The following is an 18,788-nucleotide window of genomic DNA, read 5'->3' as shown; positions in this document are numbered from 1 at the left end:
GCAACCCGTCTCTGCACAGGTTCGGAAATGTGGGCTCATCATCAGGACTTCAACACCTGCTATTACCTACATCAGGCTAAATCAATCCCAAGTCCCTGGGCCATGTTTTCATGAATTCGCCCAACTTCTTCTCTCCTCCTTTGAGTGGAGTTGGAGACCTTCTTTCTTTTAGGCCATTTCATTGTTTGAGAAATAACCATTTTGACTATTCCTTAATAAACTCTATTCTGGCTTAGCAAATGTGGCTTTGTGATGATTTATTATCATATTTCCTCTCAGGGAAAGTGGAATGCCTACCTAAACCTGAATAGCAGGTCATCTTATCCAAGATTTATCCCAGCAGAAGGAGAGCATTGTGTGGTGGAATCATTGAAAAATTAGATACTGGGGTGCCTGGGTGGCTCAGTTGGTTGAGCAATTGCCTTCAGCTCAGGTCATGATCCCAGAGTCCCGGAATTGAGTCCCGCATCGGGCTCCTAACTCGGCGGGGAGTCTGCTTCTCCCTCTACCCTTTCCCCTCTCATGCTCTCTCTCACTCTCTCTCTCTCAAATAAATAAAATCTTCAATAAAAAAAAAAGGAAAATTAGATACTGGCTCTTTGTGATGGGTTGAAAAGTGAAAAATTCACTAGGTCATTTTGTAGGATCTTTTTACTTAATAGGTATTTTTTGAAGACAACCACTATGCCAAGCCCTATGCTGGAACCTGGAGATTGGTATGTTTTTTAAATGTTTTACTTATTTTAATTTAAATTGTCCCTGAAATTGACTTTTCTTTCTTCCTTAACTGACTAAACAAACTGATCGCTTTGCTGTCATGTAGAAATAATTTTGATTCCCTTAGTTATAGTCATTAGTGAAATTCCAAGTTCAAAATGCAATGTAATTTGGGGAAGAACAAACACCCATTTCTTGATATATTCCGTCTTCTAGAAAAATCAATTCTGAATATTAGCATTCATTGGGTATTCCTTGCTCCCTCAAATGAGGCTTGGTTTACATGAGTCAGAATTATCTTTGAAAGTTTACTAATCCAAGTGACATATAATATCATGGCATTAAAATGAACTGAAAATATTAGGCTATAGAGCAGTAGTCTCCATCCACAAGAAATAGGCACACAATTCTGGAAGCAAAACCACACAGTTCCTCTTAGAACAAAACTTTTATGATGACCATTAATTCATCTCCTTAGTTGTCCTGGAAAATTCCAAGTGTGTAAGGTTTTTACAGAAAGTACCCAACGTGCAATCTCATATATTTTCTTGGACTTGCCTTGGAACTTTGGGCCATTCACTTCCCTTCCAGCATCAGTTTCCTTGTTATCACAGCAGAAATGATACTCTTATCCCTGCTCATGTCTCAGGATTACTGTGAGAATCAAACAACCCAACAGAGCCCCGCTCTGGATGGTGAGAGATGCTCACTCGCCATTACTGCCACACTACTGTTCTTACCTTTCTCACCAAAAGGCATCCCCTTATTTCTTGAAAAACATTATTTTTCCCATGTACCTTTGTAAAACTGTAATTCATTGCTTCCTTCATGTTTGTTCATAAATACATTTATAAGCATTAGTGAGAATTTTAGGATTTATATACCCAAGTTACCTCTTTTTTAGTCAAAAGCAAAGAAGTTTGACATTTTCATCCATGCTTGTAAGGGATAAATATTTAGACTTTATTTTTAATATTGAAAATAAGTCTGAGTGTCCAAGTATTACCACTGTGGATCTTTAGTCATTCAAAGATCCTTGGCGCTAGTTAAAATGCCCCAGATGGAACCCAGAAAATGTGTGGCTCTCCACTTGAGCTGCTTCCGTGGCCCTGAGCCAGTCACTTGAGCTCTGTGGGTCTCAGGTCTTAAATCAGTTAAACAGGCTGGTAGGGGCGCCTGGGTGGCTCAGTCGTTAAGCGTCTGCCTTCGGCTCAGGTCATGGTCCCAGGGTCCTGGGATCGAGCCCCGCATTGGGCTTCCTGCTCCATGGGAAGCCTGCTTCTCCCTCTCCCACTCCCGCTGCTTGTGTTCCCTCTCTCGCTGTATCTCTCTCTGTCAAATAAATAAAATCTTAAAAAAAAAAAAAAAAAAAAAAACAGGCTGGTAGACCAGAAGCTTTCCAGAGACACTTTCAGCTTTAAAAGTCTATGGTTCATATCCCTGATGAACATGGATGCAAAAATTCTCACCAAAATACTAGCCAATAGGATCCAACAGTACATTAAAAGGATTATTCACCACGACCAAGTGGGATTTATCCCTGGGCTGCAAGGCTGGTTCAACATCCACAAATCAATCAATGTGATATAATACATTAACAAAAGAAAGACCAAGAATCATATGATCCTCTCAATAGATGCAGAAAAAGCATTTGACAAAGTACAGCATCCTTTCTTGATCAAAACTCTTCAGAGTATAGGCATAGAGGGTACATACCTCAATATCATAAAAGCCATCTATGAAAAACCCACAGTGAATATCATTCTCAATGGGGAAAAACTGAGAGCTTTCCCCCTAAGGTCAGGAACGCGGCAGGGATGTCCACTATCACCACTGCTATTCAACAAACTATTAGAAGTCCTAGCCACAGCAATCAGACAACAAAAAGAAATCAAAGGCATCCAAATTGGCAAAGAAGAAGTCAAACTCTCACTCTTTGCAGATGATATGATACTTTCTGTGGAAAACCCAAAAGACTCCACCCCAAAACGGCTAGAACTCATACAGGAATTCAGTAAAGTGGCAGGATATAAAATCAATGCACAGAAATCAGTGGCATTCCTATACACCAACAACAAGACAGAAGAAAGAGAAATTAGGAGTCGATCCCATTTACAATTGCACCCAAAACCATAAGATACCTAGGAATAAATCTAACCAAAGAGACAAAGGATCTGTACTCAGAAAACTATAAAATATTCATGAAAGAAATTGAGGAAGACACAAAGAAATGGAAAAATGTTCCATGCTCATGGATTGGAAGAACAAATATTGTGAAGATGTCAATGCTACCTAGAGCAATCTACACATTCAATGCAATCCCCATCAAAATACCATCCACTTTTTTCAAAGAAATGGAACAAATAATCCTAAAATTTGTATGGAACCAGAAAAGAACCCGCATAGCCAGAGGAATGTTGAAAAAGAAAAGCAAAGCTGGCAGCATCACAATTCCGGACTTCCAGCTCTATTACAAAGCTGTCATCATCAAGACAGTATGGTACTGGCACAAAAACAGGCACATAGATCAATGGAACAGAATAGAGAGCCCAGAAATGGACCCTCAACTTTATGGTCAACTAACCTTTGACAAAGCAGGAAAGAATGTCCAATGGAAAAAAGACAGTCTCTTCAATAAATGGTGTTGGCAAAATTGGATAGCCACATGCAGAAGAATGAAACTGGACCATTTCCTTACACCACACACAAAAATAGACTCCAAATGGTTGAAAGACCTCAATGTGAGACAGGAGTCCATCCAAATCCTAAAGGAGAACACAGGCAGCAACCTCTTCGACCTCAGCCGCAGCAACTTCTTCCTAGAAACATCGCCAAAGGCAAGGGAAGCAAGGGCAAAAATGAACTCTTGGGACTTCATCAAGATAAAAAGCTTTTGCACAGCAAAAGAAACAGTCAACAAAACCAAAAGACAACCGACAGAATGGGAGAAGATATTTGCAAATGACATATCAGATAAAGGGCTAGTATCCAAAATCTATAAAGAACTCATCAAACTCAACACCCAAAGAACAAAGAATCCAATCAAGAAATGGGCAGAAGACATGAACAGACATTTCTCCAAAGAAGACATCCAAATGGCCAAGAGACACATGAAAAAGTGCTCAATATCGCTCAGCATCAGGGAAATCCAAAACAAAATCTCAATGAGATACCACCTCACACCAGTCAGAATGGCTAAAATTAACAAGTCAGGAAACGACAGATGTTGGCAGGGATGCGGAGAAAGGGGAACCCTCCTACACTGTTGGTGGGAATGCAAGCTGGTGCAGCCACTCTGGAAAACAGTATGGAGGTTCCTCAAAAAGTTGAAAACAGAGCTACCATATGATCCAGCAATTGCACTACTGGGTATTTACCCGAAAGATACAAAAGTAGGGATCCGAAAGGGTACATGCACCCCAATGTTTATAGCAGCAATGTCCACAATAGCCAAACTGGAAAGAGCCAAGATGTCCATCGACAGATGAATGGATAAAGATGTGGTATATATATACAATGGAATATTATGCAGCCATCAAAAGGAATGAGATCTTGCCATTTGCAACGACGTGGATGGAACTGGAGGGTATTATGTTGAGCGAAATAAGTCAAACAGAGAAAGACGTGTATCATATGACCTCACTGATATGAGGAATTCTTAATCGCAGGAAACAAACTGAGGGTTGCTGGAGTGGGGGGTGGGGTGGGAGGGATGGGGTGACTAGGTGATAGACACTGGGGAGGGTATGTACTCTGGTAAGCACTGTGAATTGTGCAAGACTGTTAAATCTCAGATCTGTACCTCTGAAACAAATAATGCAACATTAAGGAAAAAAAAAAAAGAAGAAGAAGAAGAAGGTAGCAGGAGGGGAAGAATGAAGTGGGGGAAATCGGAGGGTAGACGAACCATGAGAGACGATGGACTCTGAAAAACAAACTGAGGGTTCTAGAGGGGAGGGGGGTGGGAGGATGGGTTAGCCTGGTGATGGGTATTGAGGAGGGCACATTCTGCATGGAGCACTGGGTGTTATGCACAAACAATGAATCATGGAACACTACATCTAAAACTAATGATGTAATGTATGGGGATTAACATAAGAATTAAAAAAAAAAGAAGTCTATGGTTCTAGATTGTCCAGAAGCATTTCAAGTAACAAGTACTCCATGCCACTAACCAACCCCATCCCACTTTATCACTTTTGCTACTTTCATTCATAATAGCTAACGTTTGGTGAATATCTACTGGGCATTCTAATTTGTGCTTCATGGGCATTATTTTATTTTATTTTTTAAATTTTATTATGTTATATTAATCACCATACATTACATCATTAGTTTTTGATGCAGTGTTCCATGATTCATTGTTTGCATATAACACCCACTGCTCCATGCAATACGTGCCCTCTTTAATACCCATCACCAGGCTAACCCATCTCCAGACCCCCCTCCCCTCTAGAACCCTCAGTTTGTTTCTCAGTCCATAGTCTCTCATGGTTCGTCTCCCCCTCCGATTCCCCCCCTTCATTTTTCCCTTCCTACTATCTTTTTTTTTTTTTTAACATCTAATGTATTATTTGTTTCAGAGGTAGATGTTTCATTTATTTCTAACAAAAAAACACAGACAGGTAACTACCATCATTCTCTACACCTTATAGGAGAGAAAACAGAGACTCCCAAAGTTACACAAATAGTAAGTGACAGAGAGGGGATTAAACCTAAAACTGCCTGAATCCATAAGCCACTTCTCTTTCCACTACACCAAAGCACACACCTCCTTTGCAGACAGCAGTATGTCCAAGACAAACAGGATTACATATGGCTCTCTTTATCCAGGAGAAAGTATATGCCACTTAACAATACACTTTCCACTATCCCTCTAAATTGTATATTTGGTTGTATATAATAACTCACTTTCTCTGAGGTGATTACAGTTTAAGACAAAATGAGTATATACCGAGAGTCTAGGAAAAACTGTTTATGTTTCTAAGGTGAAAACAAATTATCTTTTTTTAAAGTCAGACTTTAAATACTGATTAGCAACCTCAGCACAAGAAAAACACTGACTGGGTCATTAACCCTGCAATGAAATATAGAATGTTTGGCAACTCAAACACATTTTTGATTTTCTAATGAGTTTCAATAACCCAGTTCAAGGCAAAAACAAACTACCTGTAAAGTTAATAAGTGTTTATCCTTGATAATGGAACAGAAAACCAAGTCATATCATTTTTCCTTCAAATTTCTCCTGGCCTCCAGGCCTTTCTTTCCATCTTCACTGACTCTAGCTTAATTTAGACACTGATCACCAGACCTCCGATCACAGCCTCCTAGTTAACCTTGGTTGAGTAAGACCATGCCTCTCCCTTCATCCAAACTACACCTCTGTCAGACCAAGGCTTCTATCCCTACTATAAATATTGGCTAAATTGAATTGCTCAAAACTCTAGGAGGGACGCCTGAGTGGCTCAGTGGGTTAAGCATCTGCCTTCGGCTCAGGTCATGATCCCAGCGTCCTGGGATCGAGTCCCGCATCGGGCTCCCTGCTAGGCTGGGAGCCTGCTTCTCCCTCTGCCTCTGCCTCTCTCTCTCTCTCTGACTCTCATGAATAAATAAATAAAAACATTTAATAAAAAAAACAAACTCTAGGATAACTCAAGATTTATTTATTTATTATTTTTACTGAATCAAGGCTAAATTCTTCAGTGTGGCTGTCAAGACCCCCAATAATCTGGTATAGTCATTTCTACCAAATCTTACCTGCTACTAATCTTGGGGCAAAGTGCAGCCTACACTCTTATCAGAGCAATGTCCCCTATATGACAGTCAAGAGAGTAGTCTCCTCAACCAGACTGTCCTTGCTTTAAATCATAGCTCTATCACTTACTAGCTATGTGTCCTTGGTCATGTCATTTAGCTTCTCCCTGCCTCAGGTTCCTCAACTGTCAAATAAGATTAAAAGTAGTTTGTACCTTACCTAACGAGTACACCGCAGAACTGTTCAGGTCATGAAAAACTAGGAAAGACTGAGAAAAAATTGTCACTGACCAGAGGAGACTAAGGAGACATGATGACTAAATGTATTGTGGGATCTCAGATTGGATTCTGGAATAGAAAAAGGACAGTAATGGAAAAACTAGTGATATGTGAATAGCATCTGAAGTTTAATTAACAGCAATGTACCAATGTTGGCTTTTTAGTTTTGACAAATGCACAATGGTATTGTAAGACCTTATCATTAAGGGAAATCGAGTGACGGGGAGTAGTTTGTAGTTTGTAGTTGAGAAAACTAAAGCCCAAATAACTTCATCTAGGGTACACAACATGTAACTTATAATCTGGATTCAAACCTAGCTCCAGAACTCCTCCCATTACTCTGTCCTGTACTTAATTACACATTGTTTGAATCATACGCAAAGGGATTTCTAGCCTTTTCCATCAGACCTTGTACTCTTGGAGGGCAGGCACCATGCCTCCTATTTTTCTCTCTCTCCCACAATTTTCAGAATATATTAGAGATTGAATAAATATTTGACTTATAATGAGTGGATTTGCTTACCAGCGTCCTTTACTGTAGTTATGTACTAGCTTTGGACATGATATGTTAATATTATCACTGAATTAAAGTGGAAGGAATTTTTTAAATGTTTGATAGGAAGTGACTACCAGCTTTGACAGTTTTGAAAAATGAAATAGGCAGGTCAGCAGTTGGTTTTTCTGAAAAGAAAGAACTTTTCATGTTGCAAGCTCATTTTTCAGACCATATATAGTCTTACGGAACTATGTTTTAATATGTTCAGACTCCTGGTTAAAAAAAAAACCCAATGTCCTTTGAGAGTTTATTTAAATATTTATACATAATTGCGTACACAGATAATGTAGTGGATTGATACAGAAAATCATCTAGCAGGCTCTGAACTTCCCAATCAAGATGATGTGGGGTTTTTTTATTTCTGATATTCACTTATTCCCTCAAATCCATGAAAAGACAGCAAGGTGAATCTGGCAGGAAAAAAGTCCCAGAGGTTTCGACTTCCCAATTATATGAGGGCACACATTTTGAGAAGGATCATTTCTTACTTCACTTTAAAACTAAATAAACACCACTGTGCCCCAAACCACGTGCTGTCTTGTGTTTAATGCTGTAAATACCAAACTCTTGACACATGTGTGCATATCATAAACCTATAAATATGTCCAGCAGAATGACACTGTCTGATGACATCAACATAAATCTCATAGGCAAAAGGAGGCCTCACAAGGATATGTACATACTTGAAGAAAATTGCCTGAATAGTCAAATATATTAAGCCCTAAGCTTAACATCATTTTAAATTCCAAGGTCAGGGCCTACTTTTAATTTTAATGTTTCCCCTGCCTCTTAAGTAACTATCTCACATATCTCCTTTTAAAAGATTCTGAGAAACGGGCAATTAAACATCCACGTACAGAAGAAACCCCGAAGACTGGGCTGAGCCATATTTTTTTCATTGACTCATTTAGGTGAAGCTTTGAATGTAAAACCGTTTTTGACAGGTGTAAAAGCACAAATGAAATGAATTGTTCTGGGGCGCCTGGGTGGCTCAGTTGGTTAAGCGACTGCCTTCGGCTCAGGTCATGATCCTGGAGTCCCAGGATCGAGTCCCGCATCGGGCTCCCTGCTCGGCAGGGAGTCTGCTTCTCCCTCTGACCCTCCTCCCTCTCATGCTCTCTGTCTCTCATTCTCTCTGTCTCAAATAAATAAATAAAATCTTAAAAAAAAAATGAAATGAATTGTTCTGCTTAAAGTATTATTATTATTATAAGGAGCTATTCTAAAATAAATACATACCTTTTTCATTCTAATCTGTAATTTAATCCAATTCAATACACATTTATCAAATGCCTACTATGACCTAGGTACTTGACAGAGACAAAGAAGATGAAGACATAATTCCCACTTTCAGAGAGTTTGCATTGGAGTGAGGAAGACAGATATAAATGATGAGCCATAACATATAATAGACTGAAACGAGGTCTAAATGAAAAGATTGGCGGCATACTTTGTGAAAGCAAAGAATGAAAACATCTAGAAGAACCACCTAAAGGTTGCTGTGAAGGAAATATTTGAGCTGATGCTTGAGGAATGAGCAGGATTTGAGAAGTAGAGAAGCAGGGAAGGACACTGCAAGAAACGGTATGATCACACAGAGATGCAAAGTACCTAGAAGGCACTAATCTTTTTATTTGATAAGCTTTGTGATACCTATCAATATTTAAGCAAAAATCAAGCCAACTTCACTAACAAGTTTTTCTTCTCATAAAATGCATGAGGCTTATTTACCAATGACATTTAGTATCTTCCATTAAATTTTCCATTTGTTTCAGCCAGGTTGCTTCTCTTTTAAACAGGCCAAGTTGGTTTTCAGTAATGTCCCCTCAGAAACACCCCACCAAAGAATCCATACTTCATGTTTCCTCAACAACAACTTGCCATCCAACAAATTATGTAATTTAGATTCTACTACCTGGATAGTTTTGTGCTGATCAAGGGGAAGTATGTGAAGATGCTGGAATCAGGATATTACACCCTGCAGATTATTCAGTCCCACTTTCTCATCTGCCAACCTAAGACTCCGGCAAATCAAGGCCAAGTGAGGTTCCTCAAAGGAATTTACAACCTAATTGAAGATCCAAGCTATGAAAACAAATAAACATGCACAGTAGGAAGTAAGTCCGTGAAAAAAGGATTTCTATAGTTCTAAATCACATTGGATCAGATCCACTTCCTGAACCCACTGTTGTTTTGTGAATCTTATGACTTACGCTTTTAGACCTTGTTTCAACTTATTTTAGATTTAGTACAGCATTCATTTGAAAATGAATAAAGATGAGGTGATTTTCTTTTAATGGTACATTTAACAAAAGTCAGCAACTGGGTGGATCTTTCTTCCCAGTGAATTTACATTTTGACTCCCTAGAAGATTGGCATAACTTTGAGTAAAGACTGTTTAAAAAAAAAAGAACAGAGTAATACAACCTTCGGAAACTTGGAATAGAGTAAAAATAATGAAAAGGAGTTTCATCTATTCCATTCTGACTATCACCCCACTTGCTCAATAGAACCTGAATTATAGCCTCAATAAATAAAGTAAATATGTCTGAGATGCATATAGCCATATGCAACACTCATCTATAAGTAGTTATGTCCTTGTTGACTTTATTGAGAGAATGGTCCAATTAACCATTTAAGTTATATATACTGAAATTAGTAATTAAAAATTGTATGTTATGCATATTATTTTAAATTAAGGGGGAGAAAAACAAGGAAATGAATATAGCCTCTGAAACTATAGCTAAATTGTCTCTCACACTGATTATCCATAATTCATATAAGGTTTGGCATTCCAGGACCCTGCGAAGATAAAATGTAATCACCTTATGACAAAAATGACATGATGAGTCAAAAACATGATTTATCTTAATAAGGGCAGGACTCTTAATGGACAAGTAAATACCAAACTGATTAGAGAATCTTAGTGAAGAAGGGTGGGATAAACAAAAATGAGAGGATGCCTTCTGGTTGAACCAACACCCACTGGGGAGGGTATATAAGAGCCTCAAAGCAAGAGGAGACATTTGTACCTCAGAAACCTCATCTTTCCAAGAAACCAAGAGCAAACCAGATTCCCAACATCATGGCTTGCTGTGTTCCCTGCTGCTGCAGCGTCCCCACCGGCCCCGCCACCACCATCTGTGCCTCTGACAAATGCTGCCGGTGCGGAGTCTGCCTGCCCAGCACCTGCCCACACACGACTTGGCTACTGGAGCCAACCTGCTGTGACAACTGCCCCCCACCCTGCCACATTCCTCAGCCCTGTGTGCCCACCTGCTTCCTGCTCAACTCCTCCTACCCCACCCCAGGCCTGGAGACCATCAACCTCACAACCTTCACTCAGCCCTCCTGTGAGCCCTGCATCCCAAGCTCCTGCTGAATGATGGCTGCTTTGCTCTGTGCCTGACAGTGAAGGACCCAGAAGCATCTATTCAGTATTCACTTGCCTCAGCAGTTTATCAGATGTTGAGGCAGACCAGATGGCCCAGATATGGAAAACCTACCCTCCGTTTTAATGGAGAGAAAAAAAAAATCAAGAAATTTGTTATGGTTATTTGGCTGAGTAACCATTTGGTTCATTTGGGCAGGTGAACATCATCTATTACCAAAATACTGTTGGAATCCCTAAGAGCTCAGACTATATTTTATGGTCACATTGCTTCTTGGATCCCATTTCTTATATTGGATATTTTCATAGAGAAAAAAATTCTTGATGGGTTTTCCAATAAACTTTATCTCTCTGGCAAGATATGTTATTTGTGTATGTTAGAGTTTCAGGTATATTTCTTTAATTTAAAAAAAGGTAAAGATAAGATGATTATTTTATTAAAAAAAAAAAAGAATCTATTAGAAGAATGCTTGGAACTAGCTAGGCTCCTAGGCTTGCTAACTTCAAATTGGTTATCTTTTATGTTCTCTCCTTTTCCTCAGCCAAATACAATTTGGAGGTGAGCCAATATTTATTTACCTACACTTTGCTGGGTAAATCACATTATTAACTCACATAATCCTTAAAACTTCACTCATAGATGAGAAAAATTAAGCTTTAAGAATTACTCAACATTCTCAAAGTTACTTAGTAAGAAACCCAGAATTCAGCTCCTCATATGTCTGATTTTAAAGCCCAATTCTTTCTACCATATGACAGAGCCTCCAATACTAAGAGCCAGAAGCTGAGTGAACAGTTATGACATCAACTTCAAACGTGCAAGAGAAAAAAATGTAAGAATCTTTAACAAAATCATCACATCCAATTGTAATAGAAAAGGATCTACTGGCTCACAGATTAAAAGTGGCAGGTATTCAGTTCTAAGATCTGGGTCATTTAGTGGGTCTACCAATTTCAACTTCCTTTTCCCTTAAAGAGAACTCAAGTGGTCAACTCTAGAAACAGGGCACTAGGAATATATCTCTACTTGCCACCGTCCTTAGCACAGGAATTCAACTCCAAAAAAAAGAAAAAGAAAAAAGAAATTCAACTCCAGTGATTAACAGAATGCCAAAACTCTTCAGGTGATAAGCTGTGAACTAGAGCTAAAGTCTTGATTAAACATGATGTAATGGGGCACCTGTGCAGTTCAATCAGTTAAGCATCTGCCTTCAGCTTGGGGTTCCTGGGATGAAGCCTGGCATCAGGCTTCTTGCTCAGCAGGGAGCCTGCTTCTCCCTCTCCCTCTGCACCCCCCCCGCCCCGCTTATGCTCTCTGTGTCAAATAAATAAATAGAATCTTTAAAAAAATTATTTAATCTATGACTTAATTTTACTTGTTTTTACCAACCTACTTAATTTTATCTTGAGATTATCCTTTACCCAGCCTTAAAGAGAGAATACATATATAATATATATCATGAAGTATACATGTATAATACATGTATAATGTATATATGTCATTCATATACAAAGGCACAAGTCAGAATTTGAAAAGCATTGAGCTAAAACCAAAAGAATATAGGCAAAAAAGAAAAAGTCAGGGCAAGGAAGGGAAGAAGTAAATGCCTTTAAATAAACATTTTTCTCAATGTCCATAGAGTGCCTGCCAGTCTCCCCAGAGAGGGATTTCTCAAACGATCTCACAGGCTTATTAGTGGTTTGAATGAACAGAACTTAGCAGCCATGGGATACATGCGAAACAACCTGCAATACTGCCAACAAGGGATTTAGTCCATTCACTCATCTGGCCAGTATTTGATGAGGGCTCCCCCTGTGCCAGGCACCGTATCTGTGCTAAGATTATAAAGATAAAAGAAATATTATTACCTAGAGTGCTCTCAAGTTTCTCTCAGATCTGGTGAGGGAGACAGACAAGATATATATTTTTTAAATTTAGTTATTTATTTGAGAGAGAGTGGGGGGGAGGGGCAGAGGGAGAGAAACTTCAAGCAGACTCCCTGCTGAGTGCAGAGCCCAACAATATCGGCTCAATCTCATGACCCAGGAGATCACGACCTGAGCCAAAACCAGGAGTCAGATGCTCAACCAACTGAGCCAGACAAGTTATTATAATCACAATACATGTGGTCTACATACAGCTATGAATATATTTATAATGCCATGTGGTTCCTGCTATGACAGATGTGAGCAGCATGGCATGCAGGCATACAGAGGAACTAAAATCCATATTTGGTGATTCAGGGTCAGGGTGAGGTATAGTTATGAAAAGCCTCCATGCTATCCAGGCTAAGCGTTAAAAGATGACAAGGCAGGAGAGGTGGAGAGAAGCTGTTCCAGACACAACAGCAACTTATTAACTCATGGATTGAGCGCATTGAAGATAGGGAGAAGAGGTGAGGGGAGGAGGAGAGAAGAAATGCAAAGACCCTGACACTGGGGCTCCCTAAGCAAAGGGTTTTAAGACTGAAACCTCCTAGGGGCACCTGGGTGGCTCAGTCGGTTAAGCGACTGCCTTCGGCTCAGGTCATGATCCTGGGGTCCTGGGATCGAGCCCCACGTCGGGCTCCCTGCTCCACGGGAAGCCTGCTTCTTCCTCTCCCACTCCCCCTGCTTGTGTTCCCTCTCTCGCTGTGTCTCTCTCTGTCAAATAAATAAAATCTTAAAAAAAAAAAAAAAAAAGACTGAAACCTCCAAACCAAGAGAGATTTGAAGAAAATAACAACCCTAGTTTGTCTCTTTTTTATTATCAACATTTAATTTATGTCTTCACTGTGACAGATATCCCTGTAGGGCCAAGGGCAGGCCACCCCAGTATGTGCCACTTTGGCACACTAATTTTTTTATCATACTGATTATTTTAAATAAAAATCACTTAAGAGACAGCCTATGCAAGGACATTCAGATCCTCTACTGCCCCTATGAGAGCAGGAAATAAATCTCCAATGTGAAAGGTACCCTCCCTGTATTAGGCGGTAAAGACACATCCTCATTATCACCAGAGATAGGGAATGTAGAGCTGAGAAGGATGTATACACAAACCTTGCTACCTTTTACTAATTTACTACCACAGCCCAAATTGCATTTACAATCCCTTACTATTTGAAGCTCCCAAAGTTAAGTCTTCTTTGACCTGTCAATTCCTCACATATTCTCTCTGCCTCAGAAGTATAAAAACGGCCTGCCTCATTTCTTTAGGTCTCAATTTCATTATTGGCCTTCCATGTGCACATAATAAAACTTTGGTGTTTTCTCCTGTTAATCTATCTCATGTAAATTTAGTTCTTAGGCCAGCTGGAAGACCTTCAAGGGGAGAGGAAGAACTTTTCCTTCTCCACACCCCCATTGACTACAGATGATATAATTAAAACTGGGCAAGTTCTTGTGTGTGTGCATGCATGTGTGTATATTTTCAGCAATTTGAAAATTTCCATCTAATCAGAATCACCATGTTTTTCCTGCATTTGCTTAAAGGAAAAAGGTACCTTTGTTTCTAAAAATAAAATGTTTAGTATCTCTGACACATATGCTAAACTTGCATGTTAGACCACAAAAGAGGTAGCTCAATCTCAATAGGTCCTATATTTAGTTTATAACAAGTCAGTCACCAGGCCATCTAAGGCAAATTAGCTCACCTCTCTAGGATTCACTGTCCTAATTTACAAACAAAGGAGAGTTATTGCCAGGTCTCTTAGACCATGGCACAGAAAAATTTTTAATAAAGTACCACAAGTCTTTTTAATAAGAGATGAGTTTACTATGATAAACTTATTACTTTACAACTGTTTCTAATATATCTTTAAATATTATTTATAATTATGGAAATATAACATTCTACACAGAACAGTAACAATTTCTTTATCCTTATAAGCTTGACACAAAGTAACACTGCACTGTAAATAAGAGAGCGATCTCTTTCTGCCATGAAATCATGTGAGAATCTGCAAACCCCTTTGTACTGTTTTTCTTAAAATGTCAAAATAATTTCCCTCTGCTTATAATTTTTATGCTTTTATAACCCTTCCTATCATAATGTATAACAGCAACTTATAATAATATGTGCATGATAAACCTTCCATCAGACTCCAAGTTCCACGAAAGCAAGAACAAGGTCTATTTTGTTCACTGCTGTATATCCAAAATTTATCACAGTGCTTGGCACATGCCAACTGCTCAATAAATGTCTATTAAATTATTTTTAAAATACTGAAAATGTTGATCAGTCCTAAATAAAAGAGTGAGCAATTTGGCAGGTATTCACTCAAAGATAAATCTGTTTGAAGTCCAGGGACACCAGCAGAGATTACAAATCCTTTCTTCCAAGCAGAGTCATAAAGAACTTTTTTAAAATTTGAAGTTTATCAATTTCTGTGTCAGGTGTTTTCTCTAATTGTAGGTATGAACCTTCAGATAAATGCTTGCTGTTTCCTATAAGGTTGCTCTTCTACTTATCTGCAGCTGTATTTTTTCTTCTTTAGACTGTTTATTTTACCTTTTCCTTACTTTGAATTTGATCTGCAACTTACTTGGATAATGATTATCTTTGCATAGCACTTTATGATTGTCTATGGACAATAATCTTCCAAGTAGAAGAAGGCAGATATTACGATCCTTATTTGCAGAGGAGAAAGATGAAGCTCTAAAATGTGAATGACTTGCCATAACAAGGAAGGCAATGAGCAGGACTGGGACAAGTAAAGAGCTTTCTGACTCCTAATGTGGTCCTCTTGAATCTACACGCCTTCCAGGAAAACCACACAGACATGCTCCCCCATCATGCAGAGATACACAGGTATACTTAAAGGAGGAGGTGGGAAGCAAGCGAGAAGAATCATGGCTTGAAGAATGAGTGAGTCAAAGTTGAGTTGGAAATGGTGTGAAGGTCAGGATGATCCTGCACAGAAGCCCACTCTGTGTTCCGTCTTAAGTACTGAACCATGCCTGAAGCCTAAATGGTGTATTGGAACTAAAGAGTCCAGGTCCTTTCTACCACAGATACATTTGATTTGGGGAGAAAATGCACTACATTGGGGGGGGGAGAGAATAAAATCAAATGTATACAGATTAACTTAGGCCCTTAACTTCACTTTCTATTGGTAGTAATTTCATGTGAATATTAGTAGCGTGGTCTTGAATTATTCTTTTACTTAGGATGTAGACATAAGCTACAAATTCAACTTTCTCACACTTAGCAGTGAATGAAGGAAACAAAGCGAGCCAGTTCTCAATAGAGAGATAAACAGCCAATGCACACACGAAGGAATGTCTCAACTTAACTAGCTATAAAAGAAACACAACAACAACAAAATTTCATTTTTCACTCATTAAATTGGCAAAACACTTAAAATATCCAACAAAAAGTATAGGGAAACGGCAATTCTCAAATACAGCTGGTGGGAATACATAACTAGAGGCAAAAAGAACCATTCTGAAAGGCAGTATGGTAATGAATACCAAAGGCCTTAAAATACTGTTCCAATAATTCTGCCCAATAATTATGTCTGTTCCTGAGATGATCAGAAATGTGCATCAAGATTCCTATCCACAGTTGTTACTACTGCCACAATTACCACCATGCAAATAACCTAAATGATTAATCATATAAAATTTTAAAGTAACTGATCAATGCTAGGAAACATTAATATCATTATCAAATATACTTCAGAATACAAGATAATGAAAAAATATATTTTAGGCAAAAAGGCAAGTTATAGAACAGTAGGTATGATTCCAGTAACATAAAAAATAATAAACAAATGTATAGAAAAATGACTACAGGGATATACACAAATATTCATAGAGAATTTCTCTTGATGATAAGATTACAAGTGAGTTTTCTTTACACTTCTTTATTTTGTCCAAATTTTTTTTTTTCACACCAGTCAGAATGGCTAAAATTACCATTCAGGAAATGACAGATGTTGGTGAGGATGCGGAGAAAGGGGAACCTCCTCTTACATTGTTGGTGGGAATGCAAGCTGGTGCAGCCACTCTGGAAAACAGTCTGGAGGTTCCTCAAAAAATTGAAAATACAGCTGCTGTACGACCCAGCAATTGCGCTACTGGGTATTTACCCCAAATTTTTAAGTATATAATATTTATAGTCAAAAATGGAAAAATAGGTCTCTTTTAAAAGTCTGCCCATGTTTCTTAATAGCATATTTCTCCATATTAATTGTAGGTATGATCTTCGAAAGTCCCAAGACTTAATACAATGTTACATGTCGATTATATCTCAACAAAAAATTAATTTTTTTAAAGTCCCAAAGCTAAAAGAAGTTACTAAACTTAAGTTCAACTTTTTCAAACAAGAATATATCATCAGGCCAACTGATACAGATAAAGGCAAAGAGACTAAACATTAGACCAGCACTAGAGATAAGACCTACATACTACAGGTATATTACTACGCAATATTCCCCAGAAAGTCTGGTGTTGGAATTATAATAGAAGCTTTTGGTGATACGTCATAAAGCTTGTGTTCCAGTCACAAATAGCAAGAGTAATCAGTTCAGATTTAGCAAGGAACTCAAATAAATGTTAATTAGGAGCATAGAGACTCTTTACAAGCATCTAAATGTCAAACCAATCAAAGGATAATGGGTGCACTAATATAAACAAGAACCAGGAAAGAAGCCTTCTGGTTGGACCAACACCCACTGGGGAGGGTATATAAGAGCCTCAAAGCAAGAGGAGACATTCACACCTTAGAAGCCTCATCTGTCGTTCCAACCAAAGCAATTAAAAACACAGATTCCCAACGTCATGGCTTGCTGTGTTCCCTGCTGCTGCAGCGTCCCCACCGGCCCCGCCACCACCATCTGTGCCTCTGACAAATGCTGCCGGTGCGGAGTCTGCCTGCCCAGCACCTGCCCACACACGACTTGGCTACTGGAGCCAACATGCTGTGACAACTGCCCCCCACCCTGCCACATTCCTCAGCCCTGTGTGCCCACCTGCTTCCTGCTCAACTCCTCCTACCCCACCCCAGGCCTGGAGACCATCAACCTCACAACCTTCACTCAGCCCTCCTGTGAGCCCTGCATCCCAAGCTCCTGCTGAATGATGGCTGCTTTGCTCTGTGCCGGACAATGAAGGACCCAGAAGCTTTAGCGTTCACCTGTTTCAGTACCTGCAACTAATTTCCTCTGCTTTCCAAGGCGGAACAAGGATGACGTTATCCCTGACAACTCTGGCTCAAAAAGAAACCGAGAGACTTTCAATGGCCACGTGGTAGATATTAGTGATCACGGGCAATTTGAATAGGAGGATGCTGCTGGCTTCCCAAAGTTTTTCATTTCCTCCATATTAAAGTTTATCTTTCTTTGGGTGCTTTGGGAATTCTGTTTCCAGTGCTGGGTGGTATCTTTCTGGAAACTGAGGAGCTTCTTCATGATCATACTAATAAATTTTCCATCTCTGGCATAGCACAAATGTCTACAATTATGTTTGTTTATTCCTATCAATTCATTAAATGTACTTACCTCCAAAAGTCAGCATTTTAAGAAGAACTGAGAACATCTGCAAAACTAAAAATAGTGACTGTACAAATGTTTCTTGCGTTTATTGTTCTTGTTTTTTAAAGAAAACTAAATGGCCTTGCATATAAGAAGGTCCACTATATCAGCATACTTGCAAATAGACTTTCCCTGACTTGTCTTCCCAAAAAATGGTTTAAGGTAAATTGGGAAGAACTGAACATGATATGAAGACATAACATATCAACTCCCAATGACTTGATGGGCTTATGCAAAAAAATTAGTAACTTTATAACGTCATTATTTCAGTAAACATTTATTAAATACCTAATTATGTGCCCTATATTTTATTGTCCCTGCTCAAAATGAGTAGACTGTCTAGCAGGTCAGGCAGATACAAACACAATACCCATTCATTCCTTCGTACAATTTACAATTATTAAATGCTGGGCACTGTATTATAATAAAAAATACAAGTGTTCTACTAGTAATATTAGTAAAGTGCTGTGATACCATAAAATTGAGGACAATTAAGAAATTAAGATTGTTGCCATAGTGATAAACAGGAGAAAGACATAGTCAGGAGACTAACTGGAGCTGGTGGTAAAAGGGA

General features: G+C 38.9%; 1 protein-coding gene across 1 annotated transcript; it reads left to right on the top strand.

Annotated features, from left to right (window-relative positions):
* Positions 1–17,462: 17,462 nt before the first annotated feature.
* LOC118025084 (keratin-associated protein 3-3) lies at positions 17,463–17,759 on the top strand. Its single transcript, XM_035027418.1, has one exon. The coding sequence runs from the start codon at positions 17,463–17,465 to the stop codon at positions 17,757–17,759; it is 297 nt and encodes a 98-aa protein (XP_034883309.1).
* Positions 17,760–18,788: the final 1,029 nt, after the last annotated feature.

This window comes from Mirounga leonina, unplaced genomic scaffold (genome assembly GCF_011800145.1).
Source record: "Mirounga leonina isolate KUSES-001 unplaced genomic scaffold, KU_Mleo_1.0 Mir_200, whole genome shotgun sequence".
NCBI classification, from domain to species: Eukaryota; Metazoa; Chordata; class Mammalia; order Carnivora; family Phocidae; genus Mirounga; species Mirounga leonina.
Note: the sequence above shows the minus strand (reverse complement) of the source record. Positions and strands in the feature narration are given on the sequence as shown.

Coding starts and splice junctions, on each gene's coding strand:
- LOC118025084 (XM_035027418.1), top strand. CDS start 17,463: ATGGCTTGCTGTGTTCCCTGCTGCTGCAGCGTCCCCACCGGCCCCGCC.